This window comes from Pavona decussata, unplaced genomic scaffold (genome assembly GCF_977016875.1).
Source record: "Pavona decussata unplaced genomic scaffold, jaPavDecu1.1 SCAFFOLD_50, whole genome shotgun sequence".
NCBI lineage: Eukaryota > Metazoa > Cnidaria > Anthozoa > Scleractinia > Agariciidae > Pavona > Pavona decussata.
In genome coordinates, this window is record NW_028145472.1 from 875139 (window position 1) to 900465 (window position 25327).

The 25327-nt window shown below is 37.7% G+C and overlaps 2 protein-coding genes across 12 annotated transcripts; one reads left to right on the plus strand and one right to left on the minus strand.

Moving 5' to 3' along the window:
* Positions 1–2591: 2591 nt before the first annotated feature.
* On the minus strand, positions 2592–25261 carry LOC146481415 (leucine-zipper-like transcriptional regulator 1). Its single transcript, XM_085108427.1, has 14 exons — positions 25220–25261; positions 20678–20810; positions 11060–11118; positions 10069–10185; positions 9666–9788; positions 8382–8430; positions 8191–8297; positions 7005–7027; positions 6705–6756; positions 5975–6072; positions 4637–4688; positions 4486–4539; positions 3789–3869; positions 2592–2947 (listed from the first exon to the last, which is right to left on the minus strand). The coding sequence occupies exons 1-14, from the start codon at positions 25259–25261 to the stop codon at positions 2840–2842; spliced, it is 1098 nt and encodes a 365-aa protein (XP_084964553.1). The 3' UTR covers positions 2592–2839.
* Positions 14535–18890, plus strand: LOC146481416 (uncharacterized). 11 transcript variants are annotated; one of them, XM_085108497.1, is made up of 5 exons: positions 14535–14593; positions 14690–14740; positions 17039–17166; positions 17478–18047; positions 18301–18890. In XM_085108497.1, exons 3-5 carry the CDS (start codon positions 17044–17046, stop codon positions 18658–18660), a joined length of 1053 nt encoding a protein of 350 aa, XP_084964623.1. In that variant the 5' UTR covers positions 14535–14593; positions 14690–14740; positions 17039–17043; the 3' UTR covers positions 18661–18890. The 11 variants fall into 11 exon arrangements, with proteins under 11 accessions (XP_084964623.1, XP_084964621.1, XP_084964628.1 ...); XM_085108495.1 differs by adding an exon at positions 16135–16222 and having other exon boundaries at positions 14584–14740; XM_085108502.1 differs by having other exon boundaries at positions 14584–14740; positions 17478–17748; positions 17839–18047.
* Positions 25262–25327: the final 66 nt, after the last annotated feature.

The following is a 25327-nucleotide window of genomic DNA, read 5'->3' on the forward strand; positions in this document are numbered from 1 at the left end:
TGATGTCTAAAGGCAGTAAACAAAATTTTTAGCTACTTACCATTTTTTTTGTATTTTAATAGTTTTTATTCCATTTTATTTAGTTACAGATTCACAAATGAAATCAATACTAGTGCAGAACACACACACATCTACAAAGGACAGTAATTAGGGAGCCACGACGCGTTATTATTATGGCCATCATTACTACTATTTTGTTACTTTTTATGAGCACCAAATATCAATCGTGGTGTTTGCTGATGTACTTGTCCCATTTATTTAAATGAATAGCTAAGTTATCTGGTTATTTATCTAGTGATTTAGCGATTTTAGTTTCGAGCAGATAAACTACTTTAACTTTTGCAATAAATACTCTGAAGCTAGGTCTGGTTTCGACAATTCTACAATTACATATGTGCCGTTTTACTATTAACAAAATATGATTCACAAATAAAAAATCTTTACAGTCTAAAATACCAAGCATTGTGTTTTTATTTGACAACTGATTTATATTTATATTAAAATCGCTAAACCACTTGATAACTTCCGTCCAGAACTCCCTAGTATAGTGGCAAGATACAAAGAGATGTTCAAGGGATTCATCTGTTTCTCCACAAAATGAGCATGCTGGTGAAAAAATACCGATTTTACATAGAAAGGCATTCGTAACTATACATCTGTTTAAAAGCTTGTATTGAAACTTGCGCGATTTTTAGGTTACACAAAATGGAAGACTGTAAATCTTTTACCAGTTTAAATTATCGTTTTCAAATTGAGCAACATATTTTCTCAGACTGGTTGGTTGGATGATAACTCTGTTTCGAAGTTCTTTGTAGATGATTTTTGACTCGGCTTTACTCAGGAGGACCTTTGTGCCATTTAGAAACAACTGACTCTGGTCATGTTAGATAAAAGGAACAGTGCCAGTACACTAGCAGGTCTTTAAGGATTGACGCCATGCTACTGGAGGGCATCCATCACTGAAGCAATTTGAAATGCATCCAATAGGGATACGTTTAGCTCTCTTAACTTACACTTCGTAATGAGCTCGTTGTTTTCAGCAATTAAATCCCCTATTCTAATTATACCTTTGTTTACTAGTCTGTTGTTGTACACTGTCTTGCCATTGATGCAGACAAATTTATTGCTCCATAAAATAATACAAGCAACATCAGCAGTCTCGAGTTTGTCGGATTTTGTATGGTTTGCCACAGAACATTCTGTGAAATGTTTAAAGCATTCTTCATAAAAAGTTGGAAGCTTAATGGGCAGCAGCTTTACATAAAAGTTACAACTTAAAACAAATTTACCACCGACCGGCTTTAGGTAATGTAGAACAATAGTTTTTCAGCTGCTGCGATAATCACTCGCTAATTTTTTTACAGCAGAGTATTCTCTGAGCCTTAATTATGGAATATAGATGTGGAGCTTTAAGTCCACCATCTTCAATATTACCAATAAGCGCCAAACGTTTCATTATCTTTACCTTTCCAAATGAACTCAAATATTATTTTGTTAACATTATTTACAAATTTTTGGTCTATTCAAATCAGACTGGCACGAAAAAAAAAAAAATTGGGATGATGAATGTTTTAACAATTTTAATTTTTACCAATTATAGTGAGATCCCTCCACCTTTCCTCTAATGGATTTGATCAACTCGTCAAAATTAAGCTCTCAGTTAAGGCGGTAATCGTAAGAGACATGTACCCCTAAGAGCTTCACAGATTTCTTGATCTTTATGGCCTTAAAGAAGTGTGCACTGCCCGCTCCGGAGTTCAAATGGATACTGCGGATGTGTTTTTGAATTTTCATTTAATCAGAAATTCGAATCCGTTAAAAGGAAGATCACATTAAAATTAGTCAGTTTACCAAGTTTGAGGTTCTGTCGTTAGATTGCAACCATGTAGAAGGCTTTCAAAAAACTGAAAAATTAGAGATTTTATATGGATTTGGGGGACGCCTTTTCACAATTAGAGAAATTTGTAGGAATTTTGGCGACCTTTGACAGCCTGGTTACTACGCAATGGAATATAACCAAACTTGGTAAACTTTGTGATTTTTATGTGATCTTTCTAGATCTGGCAATAGGGTTCATTTCTTCATATCGCTCAATTTGAACGATTTGTAAACTAGGGCCCATGCCTTTATGAGCTTCGGAACGGGCAATTGGTTGTACTCGCATCGCAACCCCTAAAGACTGGATAACGGTACAATGCCATCTGTAACAGTGACTACTTTAGAGAACTTATATATCCAGGACGGCAATCCAAGGAAAATATATACGTTCTTCAAAACCTCTGGAATCAAGCCATTTTACAATGAAGTTGTGTCGATAGCGACAAAGAAATGCACCAAACTGTATAACGCAGGCGCAGAACCATTGTTTAGCGCAGTAATGTTTTTGGTGACGACCTCGTTGCCATTCTTTCCATGGGTTTGAGGAGGATGCCTCATTTTGCTAGTGCGCATACGTTCTGCGCATCTCCAGATGGTTCGAGAACCTCTAATCTCTGAAGGACGGTGCCTACTAATTTAAAAGTTTGCGATTGCGCGATTCATGATTATACGGGAAAGGAACTGATGTTAGCAAGGTCTATTGAAATAAAAAAAGAAGACTGGTGGTAACCACGCCTTTTTTTTTAGAGATAATCAAGTTTAAATATGGAAGAAATTTCACTCATTGTTATGTTAACTTTTTTAACTAAGGCTTTTTAGAGTTATTGCTGCTTTAGTATCTCTGAAAAATGCGTGGTTACCCCAAATTTTCTTTTTAGATTCCAATACCCCTTTGTAAGATCTCCATTTTCCACATTGTCATTCTCTGTATTAGGAAACACCGTCCTTAAGGCCTCTTTTATCACGGGTTAACAGCTAGATCCGTGTCTTTTAAGTAGTCTGCTATAGCATCCAGAATCTCCAGCAACAAATCTCGGCTTAGTCTTCTGAGCTTCGGAGACTTTGCAACCTTCAGTGAGAGAGGAAAAGAGAAATAGTCAGTTGAATCATGCAGTGTAACATGCAGCTGGTATCTTCTGTTATTTCTCGTGGGAAAAACAAACTATCATGAGTTTTTTTCTTTGGGCAATTTCTCCACAATAAGCTAAAATACTGAATAAACTTGGAAACATTGCCCCATTTTTTTCAAGTTGCAGTCCATTTTAAACCTGACTATCCGCAGTCAAAGGTAATAAATACTAGTTTCTGTGCACTAGTAGGGTAAGTAACAAATATGAATCATTATTTTAACGTTTCCATCGATACAAATTTTTTTGCTTATTCAAAGTGACACTAAAAATAGGTGATACTTCTCCTTTAAGGACAGTACCTCCTAATGCAAAGTCATTTTTGCGCAGTTTATAGAAGGTAAAGGAAGAGGGAAGAGCTGATCCTCACAAGAACTATTGGAATACAAGAGAAAATGGGAGGGTAGCTACGCTTTTTCAGAGATAATTTTAGAACAACAATAACTCTAAAAATCTTAAAAATACATAACAATGTAGAGCATTTTCCCAAATTGAAGCTGAATTCTCTTTGAAAAATGCGTGATTACCGTCAATTTTCGTTTTGGATTCGAACAGTCCTTGCTGAGATCTGCTTTTCCTCCATTTTTCCCCTGAAAGTTTGATTTAAGATGTTCACGGTTTCTGGACTCGCACAGTGAAGCGCAGCAAACGGGAAGCCCAAGGGAATACCTTATTGGTCTTGTTAGCAAATGAAAGTAGCTCTGTCAAACACAAATTTAAATGAAATTTTAGTCAGTGGTAGTAACTTTCCACTTTCTACCAAAGTGCCTGAGAACTAGTTACCTTAGTAAAATGTCCGACAACAAGGTCGAGTGCATGCTTCTTCATGTCCGAAGCGCCGATCCTATGAGCCGCTTCAAGAATCTAATGAAAAATAATAAGAATCGTATAATAAGTTGTTTGTTATCAAGTAGTGAGATCTTGTTTCACCGATTAAAACACCAGATCCCAGTTGTACTCGGCTATGCGTGGGAGACGAAGAACAGTTTGAAACAAACTAAATACCCGATGTAAGCGGCAGACTATAAGTTCTGAGTCTTAGTTAGAGAAACCTGACACTTCATTTTTTGAGAAGATATTTGTGGAAAACTGAATGCCTTGTCCTACAACCGTTTCAGAGACAGCGCGCCTTGCCATCCATATATCTTACCCCTTGGCCTGAGAGGAGAACTAGTGGAGAATGAGGCACCCTGGTATCGTGAAAGCCGCATCCCCCCCCCCCCCCCCCCCTTCCCCAATGGGTATCACACGATCGTCATATGTGAGCAAAGTGATTTGGCTTGTAACTCAGAGCTCGCATGAACCAATCCAGCGAAACCTACGTTATGGAGTTTCACGGTAGCCCAATGGATGGGACCAAAATTCTCAGTCCGTGACCGTCAAGTCCAAAAATGTTTTTTCAGCCCTCAGCGTTCTTTACAGGGACTCTCTGTATTCGCTAAAATAAACAGTTGTGATAGTAATAGCGCCCTTTCCTTACCTCGACTACATTTTCAAACGAGACATTCATTTCCAGATTCTGTTTACAGAAGGCCTGAAAACGTTATCGAGTAATTTCATTAAATAACATCAAGAAGAAAACAGCTGTTAGAAAAGACTAAATTGTAAACCCTGTAAGGGATTATACAGACCTGTAGTCGATTGTTAGTGAAGCCAAAGAAATAAGGAGCTGACAGAAGATATCTTGCATACAAGGTCAAGGAAAATTTCTTAATTTGATACCTTAAGACTATAATTAAGAAATTAGTTACGAAATTAGTGAGCGCGAGTTCAATGGAGCAGGCTTGTTATTACGAAACAATGAGTTCAGTTTTTCTGGACTTAGGGTGGAAGTTTTGAAATTACAATCTCGCATACAAGATAAACTTCGATCTCCTTCATACTATATCATCATTTCAGCATATGATCAAAGGTAAAATTTACAGTGGAAGACTTATGTAAATTTTACCTTTTGCACGACTTCACGTAATCATAAATATTCACGGCACGTGAACGGCAGTGGAATACACTGGATAAACAAAATAAAACTCATGTTCGAAGAAAGCAAATAATGACTGAAACTTGACCAAGATTCAGCCTTCTTATTTAACACCGGTTTCAGTTCTTAAGCCTAAAACTTGCTTGAATATCGAAAAGAATTGTTACTCTAACCGCTTGTAATTTGACAGAAAAATCTGTCAGGGTATTTTAAAGATATCTCGATTGATGCAAAGTAGGAACTTTTTCATTCATCCGCGCTTTATTTTAACTGTTTTTAAACATAAATATCTTAAAATCGGAGACACCCATGAAGCTTAATATACATTTAGAATGGTTTGCTATGAAGAATGACCTTTTAATAGTAAAGACAAGGTGTCAAGTTTTATTTTGCCGTAGATATTGGTGAAAAATGCGGGAATAAACAAAATCACCCCAGAAAAAAAATCGATTCATTATTTACTTGAAAACGCTCTTACAGATTTTTTCTAATTTCGCCTACAAGTTGTCTAGATTGAATAGTTTAAATCCCTAAAGTTTCGTCATAAAGTGTCTGACTAGATTTCGAGATAATCGACAATGTTTAAAAAGAGAGGCTATGCGCTTCCGTTGCTATGGTAATGGCTGTTGCTTGGAAACCGATGAGAAAACTTTGATCATATGTTGAAATGATGATGTAGTATGAAGGAGATCGAAGTTTATCTTGTGTGCGAGATTGTAATTTCATAATTTCCACCGTAAGTCCAGAAAAACTGCCGCGAGCCTCCTTAAGGTTATGCAATTGACGTTAATCCGAGACTTTAAATCTAACAGAGTTAATTGAAAAAGTTGTGCACTGGAAGTGCAGATGAACCCCTCTTCAAGGATATCTTCGCAAAACGAAACAACATACGTTGAATACCTTAAAAAAGTTGTTCCGTGCAAATACCTTTTTTATCTAACAACATTTCTTCAATCAAGTGCATTTAAGAAACGTAACTCACGAAGGATACAGTGAGTCCTCAGGTGGCATAGACACATCTCCATGATAAATATAAAGAAGGAGAGAGTTGAAAGCTTCTCGCGAAGGAATTGTCTCACCAATGGTAATCTTTATGAGGAAAAAAGACGGTTAACGGTTTACGCGTGTGCTCAACAAAACAAACACAAATGAAACAATAACAAAACATAAATCAGAACTCAATGAGAAAACAATGGAACTTATTATGATGAAGGCGATGTCTGCATCAAGTGTCGCAAAGAGTAAGTTGGTGTATAATTCTCCCTCCCCTTCTCCCACTCCCCACCCCTTACGTTTGCTGGTGCCTATTTAACACCTGGGCTCAGTTGTTCGATAGTCGGTAAGCATTAAACCGAGAGAAAACAGTTAGGGAAGTGGTCAAATAAAACTACTATTTTCAAGTGGGGCCCACCAAACCACAAAATAGATCAGGTGGTCTCTGCCTGCACCCCTTCTTCCTCAACCTGTAAGAAGGACAATGAGATTCACACATCACTTTTCTTGTTTGTCTAGCAATGCTGTCTCTTTCTAGCTTAATATTTCTGTGCAAACGCAAATTTTAAAGCCATTAAAACTTTGTCGGTAATGTTCATCAGGTAGGTGGGGTCTTCCATAACCCCTCTATCCCAGACAAGGTGAGTCATCTTAGCCTGTTTCAAGCGTTCAGACGGTTGGCGAGCAGCGACAATTGGCGAGGGAACGATTAAAGTAATTCTACCTACCGTGACTGTGTTGTTCTCTGGCATAAATGATCGAAACATTGCCTCAAAATAACTAAACAGAAAGAAAAAGAGCAAGGTTCAAAAACTAAATGTGTATGGTATGTAATCCTACTCAAAACTTTCAGGGTGACGAGACAATACACACCAGAACATGACAAGATTAAAAGGAATTTTGTCGAAAACAAAACTATACTTTAGTAATCACTATAATAGGCACAGTTTAGTTTTCGTCTCATATGTTTCTTGTATTCATGGTAATAAGAACATGTAATAAAGAAGTTATTCCCTCAGCCAACCTACCTACACCTTGCAGCCAAGACCGCCTAGAAGGAAAAAATGGTAGATAGTCATTCACCTCATAAATCTTTTACAAGAGGCAAACATAGGCACGCATCGCGCACAGAACTGATGGCGTTTTCTGAAAAGTGGTCTATTGTTGAAGAGTCCGTCAAAGCTCAAAGATGATAAAATGTTCGTGAGTTTGTGAGTTAACTAACTCATTTCACGATTTACTAAAACACGTTTCAAGTCTTTTATGTGGAGACAAGTCGGCAATAGGTGTCTTTGTTTTCTCTTTGAATGCGTGATATTACCTTTTGGTTCCTAAAACATTTTTTTTAGCAAATCATAAAATGATTCAGTAAACTGACAACCGACTCACAAGAAAAACTTACAGGCTTTTAAAGCTCTCAAAGTAAAAATCTTATATTAACGGACTTTTATGATTTTGTCTTTTCGTTTGACCGCGGTTAAGGTCACGTGACTAGTATAGTGTAGTATAGTATAGTATAGTATAGTATAGCATAGTATAGTATAGTATAGTATAGTATAGTATAGTATAGTATAGTATAGTATAGTATAGTATAGTATAGTATAGTATAGTATAGTATCGAAACTAAGAAACGATGATGCCTATTATTTGATGTAAATGTCAGCTGACCACCCAGTATAATCTGTGAGTACAATTCATGCAAATAAACAAAACAACACGCTCGGTCAGTCAAATGTCTATTAAGAAGAAATTTTCTCCGGTCACGCAGAGAAGTGAATCAAAATCCTATGAGTTTCAGTTGGCTGAACATGGTTAAAAGTGATCACGACGTTTGTGTTTTAAGTATTACACACTGTTGAACTGAAATTTGGCAGGGTTATTGTAATGGAATAGTTACTTTAAACAAACATTTTCGACACACACACACAAAAATAAAGGTTCTGGGATAGTGATACTCGTTTTGCCTTGCCAACGAACCACCAACGAGTGCCGTTAACTGACAAAACATACATCTGCTACATTATTTTTTATTTATATCTTCTTTGTGGAGACGCCATTGTTAAAGCGTGCTTTGACAAAAAGACAGAGCTGTTCCATTACAGTCATTACATTTCCAAAATGAAGGTGTGTCTTCGGACGTATTTCTTTGTAACTTAGGGTGGACGCCAAAAATTTCGGCAACCTGTTTAACCGGATGAGCAAATACTCACGTACTTTATGTGCCCCGATTGCTTCGCCGTCCACCATCAGCGTGATGTCATGAAAGTCTTGGCCGCGCGCTCCCTGAAGAAAGTCCAACATGTCTTGTTGTAAGGTTTTCTCTGCAAAATATAAGAAGAAACTGCAAGGTGAGCGAGAACATGGTAAAATGTCTGCAGTTTGAAAAATAGCGTTCTCTAGCGTACTTGGATGCGTCGACCGACACTGGTTGTCTCCTGGAATGAGGGCACTTGCCTAAAAAAGGAAACGAAAACTGATTTTAATTAAAATATAATATTACCTCTTTCATTCCTGATACAAACTTCAGTTAATAGGGACCTTATGAAAACACGACGGCGACGGCAACGGCAACGTGAAAAAACAAAAGATTTAATGAGCTAAACAATGGCTCCGCACGTGTGTTAAAAAGTTAGTACATCATCGGCCACACAACGCCGTGAAATAACCAAATACAAAGTTTAAAGGAGAACGTAAACACCAGACGGTAACTGTTTCGTTGTTTTTTTCCTTACTTGAACACCGTTGTAACTAACCATGCTCCTGGTTATTGAGTTTACACTGTACAAGTTGAACGGGTTGGAATAATCACAAAGTAGATCAGATAACGCGAGTATTTATTTCTAAGTGACATTTCGGTTGACTCTGCCGTCGTGCTTTCGTAAGATGCCTAATGTAACGTGATCTTAACTTTCGATTCTGTAAACGACATCCTGAAGTGTGACCATTCAAATGAAAGCTTTTGAGCAATACTCTCCTCTAGTGCTGTTGATTATGCTGCACAAGGTGGTTCTAGCTTTTGGGTCTGTGGGCGAAATTTTAAAGTGTGACCACTCAAATGCGAATGCATGCTACTGAGCAGTACTTTCCTGTGGTGCTGTTTACTACGTTGAACAAGGTGGTTCTAACTTTTGAGTCTCTCTATGAAATCCTAAAGTACGACCATTCAAATGAAAGCTACTGAGCAGTACTTTCCGGAAGTTTGGTTAATAATGCTGAACAAGGTGGTTCTAACGTTTGAGTCGTTGGGTGAAATCCAGAAGTGTGACCATTCAAATGAAAGCTACTGAGCAGTACTTTCCGGAAGTTTGGTTAATAATGCTGAACAAGGTGGTTCTAACGTTTGAGTCTTTGTGTGAAATCCTGAAGTGTGACCATTCAAATGAAAGCTATACTGAGCAGTACTTTCCCGAAGTTTGGTTAATAATGCTTAACAAGGTGGTTCTAACGTTTGAGTCTTTGGGTGCAATCCTGAAGTGTGATGATTAAAATGAAACCCATTGAGCAGAGCGTTCCTGAATCTGCAGATAAAATCCTAAACCGCTGTGACCATTCAAAAGAAGGCTCCTGAGCAGTGCCTTCAGTGGTTTTAGCTTTACGTCCGTGAAAAAAATTCTAAAGTGCCACCATTCAAACGATATTTATGAAAGCCATGCACTTCCTCCATGTCAATAAATAGTTCAGCGTATTACCTGTGGAACTTGCCGCCTTCTAATTATCTCCACCATGAGTTTTTGAGGCACAGATTCAAAGTTCTTGCTCATGATGATATTGTTGTAGTTTGCTTCTCGAACAATGAAACGAAGGCAGAAATCCTGCAACAAAAAACACAACAATTAGCCAATTGGCCAATTTATCTGATCAACTCAATTGGTACAGCCGAATTCTCGTGTTTCACTTTGCCATCGACAAGGCAACGCAGTTTCTTTTGGGAAAAAAAACTGCTTCACAAATGAAAACGTGTTATGATCAGCTGGTCGCATAGTCTGTGTATCACTGTTGGATTCCAGTAAGCTCTTTGTAAGATCCGAAAGATACCTTTGTTTCAGGAAGTACCGCCCTTAAATAAATTTGTTTTGTAAATATTTATCAAACCTTGAGCGGGTTCAGCTGTAGCCGGGCGGCACTGTCCAGGGCCACAAGAACGTTTTCCTGAGAGATTGAAGACTCGATATACTGCACACACAGTGCCTCCAAAGAACCAATCTCAAGCTGTAGAAATAAGGGCAGACCTTTAGAAAGGACATGAAACGAACAAACGGAACTATATACTACATACTTTTAGGAGTCGAGATAGCTCCAAATCGGATTGCTTCAGGAATTATTTTACGCTCAACTTCTTGAACATTTCTATGTGAGTGCTACCATGTGACTGATGCGATGGATGTTTTTTTTTCATGCAATTTTGATAAGTTTCCAACGATATCTGATTTGCAGAGCGGAAAAACGTTGTGCGCATATCAGTTCGCGGGCTAACGTGATCCGTGAATAAGGAGCAAGCGCGATTTTTAACGAGATCGATAATAAAATCCCTGCAAAAAAAAAAAAAAATAGAAAATCCACTATGGATAAAAATTATGTACTTTGGCAAACCCAGTAATTAAAGATTAACTATATCCTTAGCCTTAAATATTCAGGGATTTGCTTCTGTAGCCGCATTTTGTAAAAAGGTCCATAACAATAATAGACCTGTATAGGCGATTTGTTTACACACCGCGGGAACATTGAGGGCTTTAAAGTCTTTAAAGTTTAAGAAGCCATAAGAAAATTAATGCACAGCAAGGATACATCTGCAGCTATCTTTTTTGTGAGAAAATTATCGCTTCTTACCGAGATACCTGCGGTAGCATAGTAATTTTTTTAAAATAACAACAATTTAATTGCCGCCATTTTTGGAAATTTTGGTGCCCCGCGTTCGTCCCCGCGCTTGCGCAGAGTTCGCGTTTGCGTTTTTCGGCTTTTAATATCTGACTATGACCGCACGTATGCCGCTAACCCTGACCTAGAAATTTTTCCTGCTACAAAAAAGACTAACGCAATTCTTTAATTTTCAGTAAAACTTAATACTGAAATAAGAATAATTTACCTTTAGAGCTAATCTGTAAACATCCATGATTAGACTGATGTCCTGCGAACCTTGACAATCTGTTGAAACACACAGTATTGCTTTAAAAATACGTGTTTTTGCTATCAACAAGCCACACGCTCCTTTAAAACTTCAAGGGAACAAACGTTTGAAGTAAAATTTATTTACTAGTAAAGCATGTTTTCAATGATAGTTGAGGAAATGGTTGTAAGACTTTGCAAGCGATATAGAAGAACCAAAATTGATGATGGAAAACCTGCAACGGTACATAATATCCTTAAGGTGGGTTGGATTGGCTGCATTCTGGAATAACAATACACACTTCGATCACTAAAAGTCCCACATTAAAGTTATCTGGACTGCACGGAATGCAAACTCGCTCTTGGATATCGTGTGCCATCAAACGGATGAACTTCAAGGAGTGAAAAATTTTCGATGTCTACGGACGAACCGCGTCCATTTCTGTCGTAAAACTTCATCCTTAGGGAAATGGTGCATCGACACACATTGTTCGGGGCCCCGTAAGCGCAATTCGTTCCCCCTTTCTTCTCAATTGCATTTTTCCTTCGAAGCCATAGTTGCCGCGTTTTATGATTTTATCACAGTTTCACACCATGTCACTGACATGTCACGCGCGAAAAGGAGCCATTTTCAAGCCGCTACATCGGATCTTCAACCTCGAAAAAGTTGGTTTTAGAAAGGCCGCAGGTTACTTCAATCGATCAGGGCTCATTTAAAACACAATAAATCACTAAAAATTACAAAAACAAAAATTCATTTCATATGCACTTTAAGGCAAATTAAAATCACTAAAGCAAACAAACGACTCGCTCTGTGAACATTCGCTGACGTGTTAAACTAACTCTTCCGCATCCACGAGGGGAAAATTTACCCGACTGATAATACAAAATTACTTACACTGTTGGTGACTTGGAAGTCGAGATTGACCAAAAAAAACAAACAAAAAAAAAAAATAATAATAATAGAAAACAGGGAAGCTTTCACATCTCACAATAGAACGAAGGCTACACTGCTTCTATTGTGACTGCTACTGTGACAAGTAAAACAAAGTGGAAATTAATTTGCTGACTGTATTGAAATAATTAATTTGATGAACACAGTACAGGTTCAACTGACATGGTTTGACCCCAATTGGTTTTGATTTGCTGAAATTTGACATTTCTTTAGCTACTCGCTATGGTTTTCTCAGAATTCCATCTAAATTTAGACAAACCTAAAACTTAAGAAGACATCCCATTGGACATTTTGAAGACTTTAAACAAATTGTTTTAGCCAAAAATATTTCTCGTTAGAATGACTCTGATCTGGAAGAATTTTTAAATATTTGTTCTCTCAAAAACTTGATCTTACGAGAGACTCATTATATGCAAAGAAAACAAAAGAGAAAAGTGACACACGCTTTACTTGAGCTTCGAACGATTGCTTGGATAATATGACAGCACAGTTTTGTATTCGTTTTCCTCACTGGTACCAAAGGAGAGGATTGAAGCGGAAGACTTGACATGTTTTCTTTGTATTTCCATACGATTTGAGGGCTTTCAGGAATATTTGGGGAAACAGAGTTTAATTTGCATGGATGCTTTAGGCTGAATATTTAATTTCAAAATCAATCCTACATGGCGTTTGTCTTTCTTTTGGTTTCGTTGGCGCACTAGAAACGTCATTTTGATCCGGTTAAAATAGAGGACCGCAATTTTCTCATCAGTTGGAAAATTCCAGGCCAAGTTTCTCACCGCAATTCCAATCGAAATATCTGAAGCGATATTACAACGAAACGAATCATTTTAGGGTGCCCTGGTTCAGATTTTGGATTTTTTGCCTGTTATTATACTGTGTATAACAACTTCTTTAATTTCTTTCTTATTAGATTTACGTTTCCGTTCCGCCGAGCAATGCAGTCGAGAAAATAATGCAAAGGTCACTGAAAGGTAAATTAGTTTAAACATGTATTCACTAAGACGTATTAAGGTGTTAAAATTAATTACAGCATAAGGCTAAGTTTCAGCTTAATTCTTTATGGACTATTTTACTTGCATAAAATAAAATCGGTGTTAGTATAAATCTCATTATCTTGTAGGTCAGTTTTGGCTTTAGGTGAAGCTTTTACGTTAGACCTTCCGTCTAGGTAATTTCATAAGAAAACCAAGTTTTACATCGCTCATGTCAGTAATTTTAAAAGAAATTCTTTTTCAAAAAGACGAATCAATAAACGATATACAGTGAAACCGTTGGCCACGTTGGCGTTTCAAATTAAGTAAACACTCTTTTGAAGCTGTGGTCACAATTAACTTTTTTGCAAATTAGCTCGAAACCAAGCATTTTTACATCGCTACATGCTTGATTTAAAAGAAATTTCATCTCAATAAGATAAAACAATGTACAAGATAAAAGTTAACCATGCTCGCGTTTCAAAATTAGTAAATACAAACCAGTCTTTTATGCCCCCCAATTAATAAGCTTTTGTAAACAGTCTTTTAGCAGGTCGAAACCAAGCAAATGGATCTTAATTAGCACAGTTATTCTTAAGCTGACCAAATAAACAGGAAATTCAAAGTTGGCAGTTGTTTGTAATGAGGCGTCAAACAATCTTCATCTATGTTCTTTGTCACCAATCGCTTTAACCTTAAATTAGTTTGAAAATTCTGATCATGTGTTCGTAAAACCCTTAGTCGCTTCCCCTAGCGACTGACACAGCTGAACATTATTCACAGTGTGCTCAATGTGTTCAATCGTTTTATTAAGCGGAGCTAAACGTCGATAGAAAAATTCAAACATTTGTCAACACACCGAAGCCAACATCAGCCACAACACGACCTTAATAACCCATTAAACGGAAATTGGACTGTTTATTAGTCAAGAAAAAAAATTATTAAATAGAGACAGAATACAATTATTGCAAGAGCCGCGATTCAAAAGACAAAGAAATAGTAAAAATGGAGTCAAACTGTGACACTTTTTGAGATAATATACAACTGATGTGAAAACCGTAAGGTAAAGTGATAAGGGTAAGGGAAGCCTTTTGACAGTGAGAGTATTGCAACTTTGTATTTTTGTGTAGTGGAAAGATCGACCATTGTTAGGAAGGATATATGGTAAGGCGTCCTCAGGGGAGAAGCCCTAATACAAATGACCTCTCAAAGTTCAGTTTCCGGACGGAGGGAAACAAGAATATCTCACCGATTACTCTAATCTCAATCGACAGGTATTTTATTTAAGCAGTTTAAAACTTCTTGGCCTCTCCCTTTTTTATAAAAAAAAGGGAAATGTGAGTCACGCCAATTTGGGAAGTACATCGTAGCAAAACATCACAGAAGATGCCCTCCTATTGGGCGAATCAGGACCATACAAACTGTCGGGGGGTGGGGGGGGGGGAATAGTGTTTGAAGTTAAAATTTGAAACAAGGGTTTGGAAGAACTTGTTCTGACGAGAACCAAATTACACAAAACAAAATAGAGCTTCGACAACTAAAACCTTTTCAAAAGTGACAAGGAAGGATTAACGAATGCGACACGGTAAGTTCTCGACAGTTTTGTTGAATGTTATTTGTGAAGGATTTCGTTGCTCGTTTTGATGTAAAATCTAATTCTTTTTCTTTTCCTCTATTCCAGATTTCTTGTTCTCGTACAGACAAACCGGCTCAGTGCTGAATTACTTCAAAGGTAGACGATTTTGATTTTTACTAGAATGCAGTTTAAGCAGCGCCTAAATGCTGAATTTAGCTTTTGCGCCTAATAAACAGTAAAGAAATTAGTTTTCTTTCGGCTGTTTCGTGACTTTCAGCAACCAACTTACTCAATGCGTGTTCTAGTTTTCATGATGTGCGGTGATTCATTTGATGTTGAAAAATGTATCAATGAGAGAGGTTACCATACTTGCTTAAAACTATCATTTCAGCTCTTATCGATAGAGTTCAAACTTTTGTTCGATTAATTCAGTGGCGGCAGTTTTTCAGGCACGAAACACTCTGTAGTTTGACTTTATTCATGTCATTCGCCGATCTCGATGCAATAAAATGGCTGCTAACCAAACTGACCAAACATGTTACAAATTACTCCAATATGTTATCAGAATTTAACAGCATTCGGTCAACCAAACCTGCAAAAAGCAACAAGTCATTACAAAATTGTGATTTTCAGGTTACACCGCAATTAATTTTAAGAAAGCTTCAATCAGAAACTTTAATTCTGTGAAACAATCAATGATAATATTGATTCTGATAACAAAAATAGTACTTTTACGTGCAAATTTAATACACCCTTGTGCTTTAAACTTGCAACAGCAATACGTAAATTTAGTTGCTGATTTCGCGATTTGTTAATAATTATATAGACCTCTTAAATAGATCCATTCACAGACTAAATAAGATTGAATCGTGAAAGCAATCAGAACTGCACAAGTAGGGTAATCATTTTGAATAATTTGGATCTAACGTGTCAAACATACTCAACGTTTATTTCCCAAAAAGCCGAGTAAAAGAAGTGAATTAAAATTACAGTTATTGAGAGCCATGTAAAGACTTTAGTACGCGGCTTTACATTCAAAGGAAAAAAACCGCAAGTGCATTATTCTGTTTCACAGCTCACTAAACTAGAAAAAAGTTTCAGTATACAGCATTTTAATTAAAAACAAATCCAAAACTTATTACCACATGACCATTTGTTCAATTGTCAACTAAATATTAGGGAGGGTTGTACAGTTTTATACATGTTATCAACCAAGTTTTCAAGGTGTAAAACCTCTCAAAACACAATGCAAAACAAAGCAGATAAAACAAAAGCGAGCACATCATTAGCTGAGTCATCTAAACTTGCCTCAACTTGCTGGCTACCTAAACAAAACATTTTAAAAGAGTCAAGGTTATTGGTAGATACAGAAATGATTTAACCAATAGGAGTGCTTGGCTTATTTTGGCATCCAACATGTTATGAGTTTTAAAACGTGTTACTTTCTAGTCAACAAAAATTATTTAACCAATAGGAGAGCTTGGCTTATTTTGACTCCCAACATGTTGTCAGCTTCAAAACGTGTCTAAACCAAGAGTTTTACTTACAAGTCAACAAACAAAAAGGATAAAAGCTTCTGTAACAGTAAGAGGTGAATCAGTTTTCCTTTAGATGGTTGAAGCCGCACAAGCAAGATTGGTAGGTAATAGAACTATACATTTCCCCTTACGTTTCTATTTAACAATTAGATTATGAGCTCGAGATTTCTATCGCGTGATAGCTGATGAGGGCGAAGCCCGAATCAACTATCACGCATAGAAATCGAGAGCGAATAATCTAATTGTTTTAGTATAAGTCTACTAGTCGTTCAAAACAAAACAAGTAAATTATCTATTTCCTCATCGCAGACACTTCGAAAACGCAAAGATGCGGACGCCATTTTGTTGAAAATCGCTACTCGCTATCTATCACAGAATAGATAGCGAGTAGCGTAGCCAATCAGCGAACGGCATTCGTGATAGAACACTAGTAGATTTATACTAAAGTAAATTACAATTATTTCTTGACAGAATTGAACTGAGTTCTTGTGCAATTAATTTGAAGATTTTTTGGCAAAATTCTTTTAACTTCTTTATATTAAATTTAGCAAGTACTTGAATTGGTCGTTTTTCATGAAAATGCTTAGGTCGCTAAATTGAAGAACATCTTACGTAATGAGTTTAACTTAAGTATGATAACAGAAATTAAATTATCAATAAATAGGAGGAATAACGTTTCAGTCACTTTATATCTTCATGATCAAACTCAGTGGCAACGGATGATAAATAAGACTTATTATGTGATGAAACACCAGAAATCGACAACGGTTATGTGTTTGGTTGGTTTGTCTGTTATCAAAAGGCTCATCGAATCCCGTTTGAGCTCCTTGTAGTCTTTGTACTTTGATCATTTGTAGTTTTTTCTTTTCTTCTTCCGTGGTAAATAAAACTGAGCTCGAGAATTCAATGTTCACAGATTGAATGATGTCGAAACGCTGCCTGAATATACCGCTGACCATCATGCTGTGTGTACTGCTCTTACTGCTGATCACCTTGTGTTCTGCGAATGACAACAGCAGCAGCAGCAAACCACGTGACAACAAGGTAAGTTTGATGAACAGACTCTAGGTACAAACTTACAACAGTAATCTACCTTCCTGCTGCCCAGCAAACAAAATAGGATTACAAAAGAAAAGAGTTACTGGTACACGTCACTTCACTTCAAATTGCATTTAACAATTACAATCAGCTATTGAAATTGTTACAGTGAACATCATTTAAAATACAATTAAAAAGTTAAAAAATAAATCTCATTCAAAACGCTATTTTAAAAGATACCAACCCAAATATGCACCTAACAATGTTCACAACTCAGCGCAAGTGGCTGAAAAGAGAATTTTAACTTATTCATTTAGGGCACTCCTCAACAGACGTCATCATATGGGTCTTGTGGTCACAGCACATGTTTCTGCGCACCAGGAATTCCAGGTATCCCAGGAAGCCCTGGAGCCGCGGGACCAGCAGGTGCCGTGGGATCACCCGGTAATCACGGATCTGAAGGACCAATGGGCCCTCGAGGAAACAAGGGCGATGAAGGCCCTAGTGGAAGACGAGGTACTTCAGGCCTTAAAGGTGCTCAAGGACCCCCTGGACCACCGGGTCCTACTGGAAAAAAAGGCAAAGCAGGTGCTCGTGGTAACCAAGGCCCTCCTGGTCCCAAGGGACCACAAGGATCCTCTGGCCCACCAGGTTCACGTGGAAACAAGGGTGATACAGGTGCCCGTGGTAACCAGGGTCCTCCTGGCCCCAAGGGACCACAAGGATCCTCTGGCCCACCAGGTTCACGTGGAAACAAGGGTGATACAGGTGCTCGTGGAATTCAAGGTCCCCCAGGCCCCAACGGAGCTCTAGGGTCTGTTGTGCGTAACTGGAAACAGTGCGTTTTCAAGAATCTGAATGATGGAAGGGACTCCGGATTGATTAAGGTACATGCTGAATTTTCAACTTCATATTAAATCCAAAGCTAAAAGCAACGTAATAATGTTTCTATGAATAGTAACATACTAACATCCGGTCTGACCTAGTTCGAGGTATAAGTTACGCTGGCCGCCAGGTGTAAAGTTGTTTCGCACGGATGCATTTATACGCTTTAGACTGCATGATAATAATATCTTTATATGAAAGCTGATGGTTTCCATTTCAGTCCTGTCTTTGATCTCGTTTTTCTCATTTTTGCAGGAATGTGTTTTCAAGAAGATATCTGCCAAATCAGGGCTGCGTGTCTTCTGGAGTGGAGCTCTTCGCATCGCTAACTGCCATGGGTGCTGCAGGCGATGGTATTTCACCTTCAATGGTGCAGAATGCTCAGCTCCAGCAGCCATTGATGGTGTAGTGTACATGGTACATGGGAATAGCCACAAAAAGAATTTACACCGAGTGCGGCAAATCGAAGGAGTTTGTGAGAAAGTCCACAAGGGCACCGTGCGTGTGGGATTCTGGGTCGGTAATTGTGTTGGTTATGGATCGGCAGATGCATACACGGGCTGGAACTCAGTGTCCCGGATCTACGTGGAAGAAGTACCACCCCCACAGGCCTAAGAAGAGCAAATTTTCATTTTTCGTTTTTTAACTTTAAGGTGCTTGGTAGATTCCGACTGCGAACTCAATGATCGCTTAATTCAAAAAGGTGTTAGAATCTGAATTTAAGCCTATGATTACCAAGTGAAAGTCAATTTTGACAATCAAAACAGGTGTTTAATTTTTGAAGCTTCAAAGGTGTAAGGAGTAAACGGGAAATATGCAAATAAAAGACAGGTAGCAGTAAATGATACACTGCGTTGTGTGAATTTCTTTACATGTTCTTACCAATTTATTTTTTTTTTTCTTGTATTTTTTTAATTCAATGATGGTTACCATGTGACATTTTAAGTTTATATGCCGGATTGTTTTTTTTTTATTTGCTTGATCAAATGTTGATGTTCTTGTACGAACAATTTATCTCCACGGTATTGTACCTAACCGAAAGTGACATTTCACAATTTTATACGCCTCCGGCGCAGTGACGAAAAATTGATAAGGATTTTACTTTTTTTTTTTATTTTCATGCAGGAACAACCTGCAGATTTAATTAGGCACAAAAAATAAAAATAATAAAAAAAAAAAAACATTTTGTCATAAACCCTTTAACTCCCCCACACAATTAATCCACAAAAGGAAACACTGTAACGTGGATATCTAATTTTACGTAGTTAATCCACAAAAAGCAAAATCTCGGATACTTGGCTCTTTAAAACTCCCGTGAATTTTTTCACAATAATAACACTTTTTTACCGCACTAGAACCTCCGTTTAATTTTTCGATCGGATTTCACGGACGGTAAAAACAATTTTCCCCGTCTCAGTTTTACACTCCGCCCTATTGGATTTATAAATAATAACAAGAAAAAATTTCCATTGAAGTCTTGTCTCAGTTTTAACTAAAGCTGTTACCCCTTGACTTGCGCACCGGGTGGTCTTAAAAACATGAAGTTCACGTGAAAATTCACTAAAAGCAAGTACACTGCAAGATAATTTCAGGGTCCCAAAGGAGGGATATTAAGGGATCCAGAATTACCGTGGATTCCAAAACCCACTGAGTCTTTCGTTGCCTGGAGCCTTGACAAAAGAACTGAGTACTGAGTTATGGAGCGCTGGAGTTTTAATTTTTATTTACTTCCCTTTGGTGGGGGTGTTGGGGTGGTTGAGGGGGAGTTCCAAGCCTAAACGTCTTTAAAACCTTGTAGTTTGGTGTGTGAACCAGACTTTAACATGTAAATCAACAGAAATGTTGAGCAGGATTTTCAAAACCATCAAGTTAATTCGTTTACAGACAGAATTGTTTCCTGTCACCTCGTCATACACAAAATCCAGATCTTTAGGCCCATCTATCAAAGCAAGCGACTTTTCATGCGCCCTACATTAGAAGGAACCAAAATTGGTATCTCTCGCTACTCGGCACGCTCGGCTATAGCTGAACTCATATTCGCCGATCTCGTTTTGACGTCTGATTACAGTTACAAGTAGCCTGCGAACGCACACGTATATCCGGCTGTCGCTTCCCTCAGCCGGAAATACGTCTGTGTTCGCAGGCCTCGTCACAAGCTGCCAGGCCGCACCACCTTCCTCGCAAGGACAAGACAGTGGCGTCACAATCTGAAACGTCTGAAATCGTGCCGTGATCAAAAACACATCGCCCCTGACGCACTGGGGCTTAATTTGACTATGGTTCCCAGCGTTGATCGCTTTGTCGATCCTTGTTTCGTTGACTACGAATATTTTCTAATTGGTTCTCTTGTGCGTAAGGCAAGTTTCATTTCCTATCCCATGAAACGTTAGGACTTGCCACCAAAAGTACATGGAGGATATTGTTCCGAACTCGGGAAGCCGGTTCGACAATTGGCGCTTGTCCTCCACAAATTTTGGCAGTTCTCTGAAGGACTTTGCAGCCTGTAAAATTTACACATCGACTATGATTCGCCTCTAGTTACCTTGGAAAATTTACAAAACTCTTCCCTTTTAATATAAACCGTGACTGTATAAACGAGTCAGTCTGTGGTTTATTTAAGGTCAAGTCTTACCTTTTACCAAGGGAAATATACAGTCTGTATACATGTACCGCAACGTGACCGCGAAAGACTGGGCCTCAACTTCAGGCAGCCTTACTTCCAGTTTATCTTCCTCTTGTTCATGTTGTCTTTCTCGACTTGATGTCTAAAGGCAGTAAACACGATTTTTAACTATTTATCATTGCATTTTGTTAGAGTAAAAAGAAATTGATTTACTTTTGACAACGATGAATCCGTTGATTGTCACAAAATATAGTTGGAAGGCTGTTTACAGGTTACTTGTAAGACCTTTGTGTAAAAATGGATCAACTGATTTGAGGGAAGGAGAGACCGTTTATTGTGTAGACTGTTACAGGTGATTCACAATACAAGTTTTATGTTTTGTTTCAAAGTTTCATCACAGGAAAAGGGAAGAATACACATATTAAGGCTAATTTACACATACCGATTAATCGGGCCGATTTGACAAAGAAAATGAGTGAGTGGACGAAAATCGATCGAATTAATAATAGTCTGTGGCAAAGGGGCTAAAGATTTTTGGAATCAGGCCGATTATCACACCACACTTCACCAACAGAAAAAGAGAACAGCCGACAAATTGTAATCTGTAAATGGGCCCATGCAACTTAAAGGGGAAGTATCAAGCAAATTTGCTGTCATTTCAAAAACCCAAAAATATTTGGCTGTCAACAGAAGCAAAGAAATAATTGTCTATTAAGTTTGTTATAAATTAACTCCCCAGTGCAATAAAACTATCGATTAGTACTTCTGGTCAGAGACGGAGTAGGCCGGTATGGATTGAAACTTCTCAAACTCAGTAATAATTCGTAAAGAGAAGAAAAGGAAATCACTACCGTGAAGGAGGTTTGGAAACGTGATCTTAATTATCATAAAATTTTGTGAACTTTTGCTTCGAATTTCTCCAAGAATTAACAATAGTTTGAGAGGGTTATATCAAACACTCGAAAGAGTGTTTCCTCCTATTTCCAAACACCTCGAAGTTGGTTAAAAAACACTCGGCTGCGCCTCGTTTTTCCAACTTACTTCTCGGTGTTTGGAAATCGGAGGAAACACTTCCTCGTGTTTGATCTATTACTTGAAAAATGTTAGGCTAATGTTTTGAAAGTACTCGCATTCTTGTTTCCAAAATGTGCTATAACAGATCACGATTTTTTCCTTTCAGGAATTGAGCTGATTTCTTTCCTCTTGTCATTCTAGAATTACTTGGCAGCTGATTGAAGGTCTTATTTCATCATTTTTAACAAAAGATACCGAAAGACCCCATGATACTTCCCCTTTAACCTACTAATCGGCCGATAAATCGTTAAGTGTAAATTAGCCTTAATAATACTTTGTACAAAGATTTTTGGTATCTTACATGCAAGAGTAAGAGCTACAGACCAGAAAACATATCAATAGAAGTAGAATTGTCGCACTTCGGAGCAGCTGTGTTGTTAACCAAGGCGACCTGGCCGCCACAAAGGCCGCATGAACCGGGAACCGAGACCCTTCCTGCATGAAAAGAGAACAAGTAAGTTGTTGCATAGCAGTCATGACATAAGCTATGTCGTTGAAAAAATTTTTGAAAGCTAATTTGAAGCTAATAGTACTAAAGGACGGTGTCTACGTTTGTTCAGTGAGCATAAGTTCTGTGCATCTCGATATACTCGGGTTTCCTATGGGTGGTAACTACTAATACAGGGATATATTTTGCGCGTTTTAAAACTATGCAGAGAAAGCAGAATTTAGCAAGTGCTCCTGGTATCCAAAGGAAAAGTCCTAGTCAAACCCGTGAGACAAAATCTTTTGGAAGAATCTTTATATAATGGTAATTAAATTAGAATCAAAGTTCACGTTAAGCCAGGATTAGTTTAAGCGGCCTTTGAACAACTGGACCCTAGGTAAAAACTGGAGACATTGTGGAGGTGGAGCAAAGTTTCTTGTCTAAGGAAACAACACGACCGCAGCACAATAATCACTACACCACCGCTCTTCTACCTGATATCGAAAGTCATGCCTCTATTTTAGTTTTTACAATAACTTTCAAAATTCCCGCTTGCTGAGTGGCTCAAAGCTATTGTCAATAAGAGTACAAACAATAATCAATGGCTCCTGCGAGCCAACTCGTGTTTGCAGAAGTAAATCGTGGCAAGGTATAAAACATTGTTTGCATTGTGTTTGGTTAGCCGAGGAATCGAAAAATGAGCCATAAAGGGTTAATAAGGGGCCTCACTGGCATTTTATTCCGTATCCTAGGCCAGTTCAACTACATTTTTAGCCGTTGTCCTCAGCAAGATTGATCTCCTTGAATATTTTTGTATTTGTAAGAAAGGGTTTAATTTTAAAAGTTGTATGGAAGCTTTGGATTGGTTGGCTTTTTTAAAAGCCCCCCCCCCCCCCCCCAAAAAAAAAAAAAAATTCTCCGTTACCTCTGGAATCGAACCCGAGACCCTTTGCATCTAAGCCAGCGAGCTACGCCATTAGACAACTTCTGAAGGATCAATCAATCAATCAATCAATCAATCAATCAATCAATCAATCAATCAATCAATCAGTCAATCAATCAATCAATCAATCTTTATTTGTATACGTTAAGAAGTAAAAGCTTAACAACTGTGGGGTCGTGTAACAAATAAATTGAGTTCAACTAAATTACAATACGTACATGAATACGATAAATTATATTAGAAAACTATCGATCAATAAAATCCTCAAACGCGTTTTGCGATGTTTGAACGTACACGACTTTGCAAACTAAAAATTGCCGTGGTAATACGCCTTTTAACGAAAAACTAAGAAAAAAGCGCAAACATGCTTTCGGATGTCGCAGCTTTTTTGAAATTGGAATCGAGTATTATCTCGTATTTTCTTTTTGAATTTCTTCACAGCATATTTATTTTACAAAACAAAAGTAATTGTTTTTTTTTTTTTTATTTCATATGTTATAGTTTATTGTTCAGCGTACCAGAACGATTTAAGGTGGCTGAGCTTTATTTTTTTAAAGTTTAGATTTTCAACAACAACAACAACAACAACTTTATTTTACCCCTACAGAGAACTACAGCTGAAATGACATAAAATAGAAAATAAAATAGAAACGGGGTATTGGCTTTGTAAAATAACTTGAGAGTTAAAGAACAAGGAAGCCAATTAACATGAAATAAATTACAATATTGAGGCCGGAAAACACAGAGAAAAGAGACAACAAACACAACAGAGACAAAAACACGCACACCAGTATCTACCTAAGAAAATAAATAAATCAAGCTTAAAACAGCAAATAAATCATGGAAAATCATGAAATAAAAATGAAATTGACAAGATCAGAATAAGAACCAACATAAATATTTGCTTAGCAGTTCTCCTTTTAGATTTTCTTTAAATTTTCTACAGGAGGTTGACTTCACATTTTTACCTAAAGAATTACACACTTTTGGTCCCTGAAAACTAATGTACATATTCAATAATTTGTTCTTGCTCGAGGCAGATAATATGATTGATTTGCTGCACTTCTTGTTTTATAAGTATTAACATCAGCTATTAAAATAAAAAAAGGTATCAAAATAAGAGAGGTATCTCATGTAACAGATTTTAAATAGATTACTCTTGTACTATTCATGACGATTTTTGCTTTTACAAGGATTTGACCAATTTTTACTTTATTCTTAAGAATGCCTTTGTTTCCTAGTCTCTGCTTAGCTAATGCCATCGAATTATTTCTACCAAGAAAATTCGGCCGCAAAATGCCAAGTATTCTGGGTTTGTGATCATGATACACATAGAACTTAAGGAGTGAAATGCAATATGTTATTTCGCAAGATTATCCTTTCACGCCGTAGTATCTGGTGTCGACATCTTCGCGTGTATCAAAACCCAGTAAGAGTGGGAAAAGAAGTGTGCACTGTCCGTTCCGGAGTTCAACTGGATACTGCGGACGAGTTTTTGAATTTTCATTTAATCAGAAAATGGAGTCGGTCAAAAGAAAGATCACATTAAAAGTAGTCAGTTTACCAAGTTTGAGGTTCTGTCGTTAGATTGCAGCCATGTAGAAGGCTTTCCGATATCGGAAAAATTAGAGACTTTATATGGATTCGGGGGAAGCCATCTCAGAATTAGAGAAATATGTAGGAATTTTGGCGACCTTTGACAGCCTGGTTACTACGCAATGGAATGTAACCAAACTGGGTAAACTTTGTGATTTTTATGTGATCTTTCTAGATCTGGCAATAGGGTTCATTTCTTCATATCGCTCAATTTGAACAATTTGTAATCTAGGGCCCATGCCTTTATGAGCTTCGGAACGGGCAGTTGGTTGTACTCGCATCGCAACCCCTAAAGACTGGATAACGGCACAATGCCATCTGTAACAGTGACTACTTTAGAGAACTTATATATCCAGGATGGTAATCCAAGGAAAATATATACGTTCTTCAAAACCTCTGGAATCAAGCCATTTTACAATGAAGTTGTGTCGATAGCGACAAAGAAATGCACCAAACTGTATAACGCAGACGCAGAACCATTGTTTAGCGCAGTAATTTTTTTGGTGACTACCTCGTTGCCATTCTTTCCATGGGTTTTAGGAGGGTGACTCATTTTGCTAGTGCGCATACGTTCTGCGCATCTCCAGATGGTTCGAGAACCTCTAATTTCTGAAGGACG

Excerpts from the sequence above, each read along its gene's own strand:
- LOC146481416 (XM_085108497.1), top strand. The coding sequence starts at position 17,044 with ATGATGTCGAAACGCTGCCTGAATATACCGCTGACCATCATGCTGTGT. Across the intron at positions 17,167-17,477 it reads GCAAACCACGTGACAACAAG|GGCACTCCTCAACAGACGTC; the intron begins GTAAGTTTGATG and ends TTATTCATTTAG. Across the intron at positions 18,048-18,300 it reads GGGACTCCGGATTGATTAAG|GAATGTGTTTTCAAGAAGAT; the intron begins GTACATGCTGAA and ends TCATTTTTGCAG.
- LOC146481415 (XM_085108427.1), bottom strand. The coding sequence starts at position 25,261 with ATGAGTCACCCTCCTAAAACCCATGGAAAGAATGGCAACGAG. Across the intron at positions 10,186-11,059 it reads TTTACAGATTAGCTCTAAAG|CTTGAGATTGGTTCTTTGGA; the intron begins GTAAATTATTCT and ends TTATTTCTACAG. Across the intron at positions 2,948-3,788 it reads TTGTCGGACATTTTACTAAG|GTTGCAAAGTCTCCGAAGCT; the intron begins GTAACTAGTTCT and ends CTCTCACTGAAG.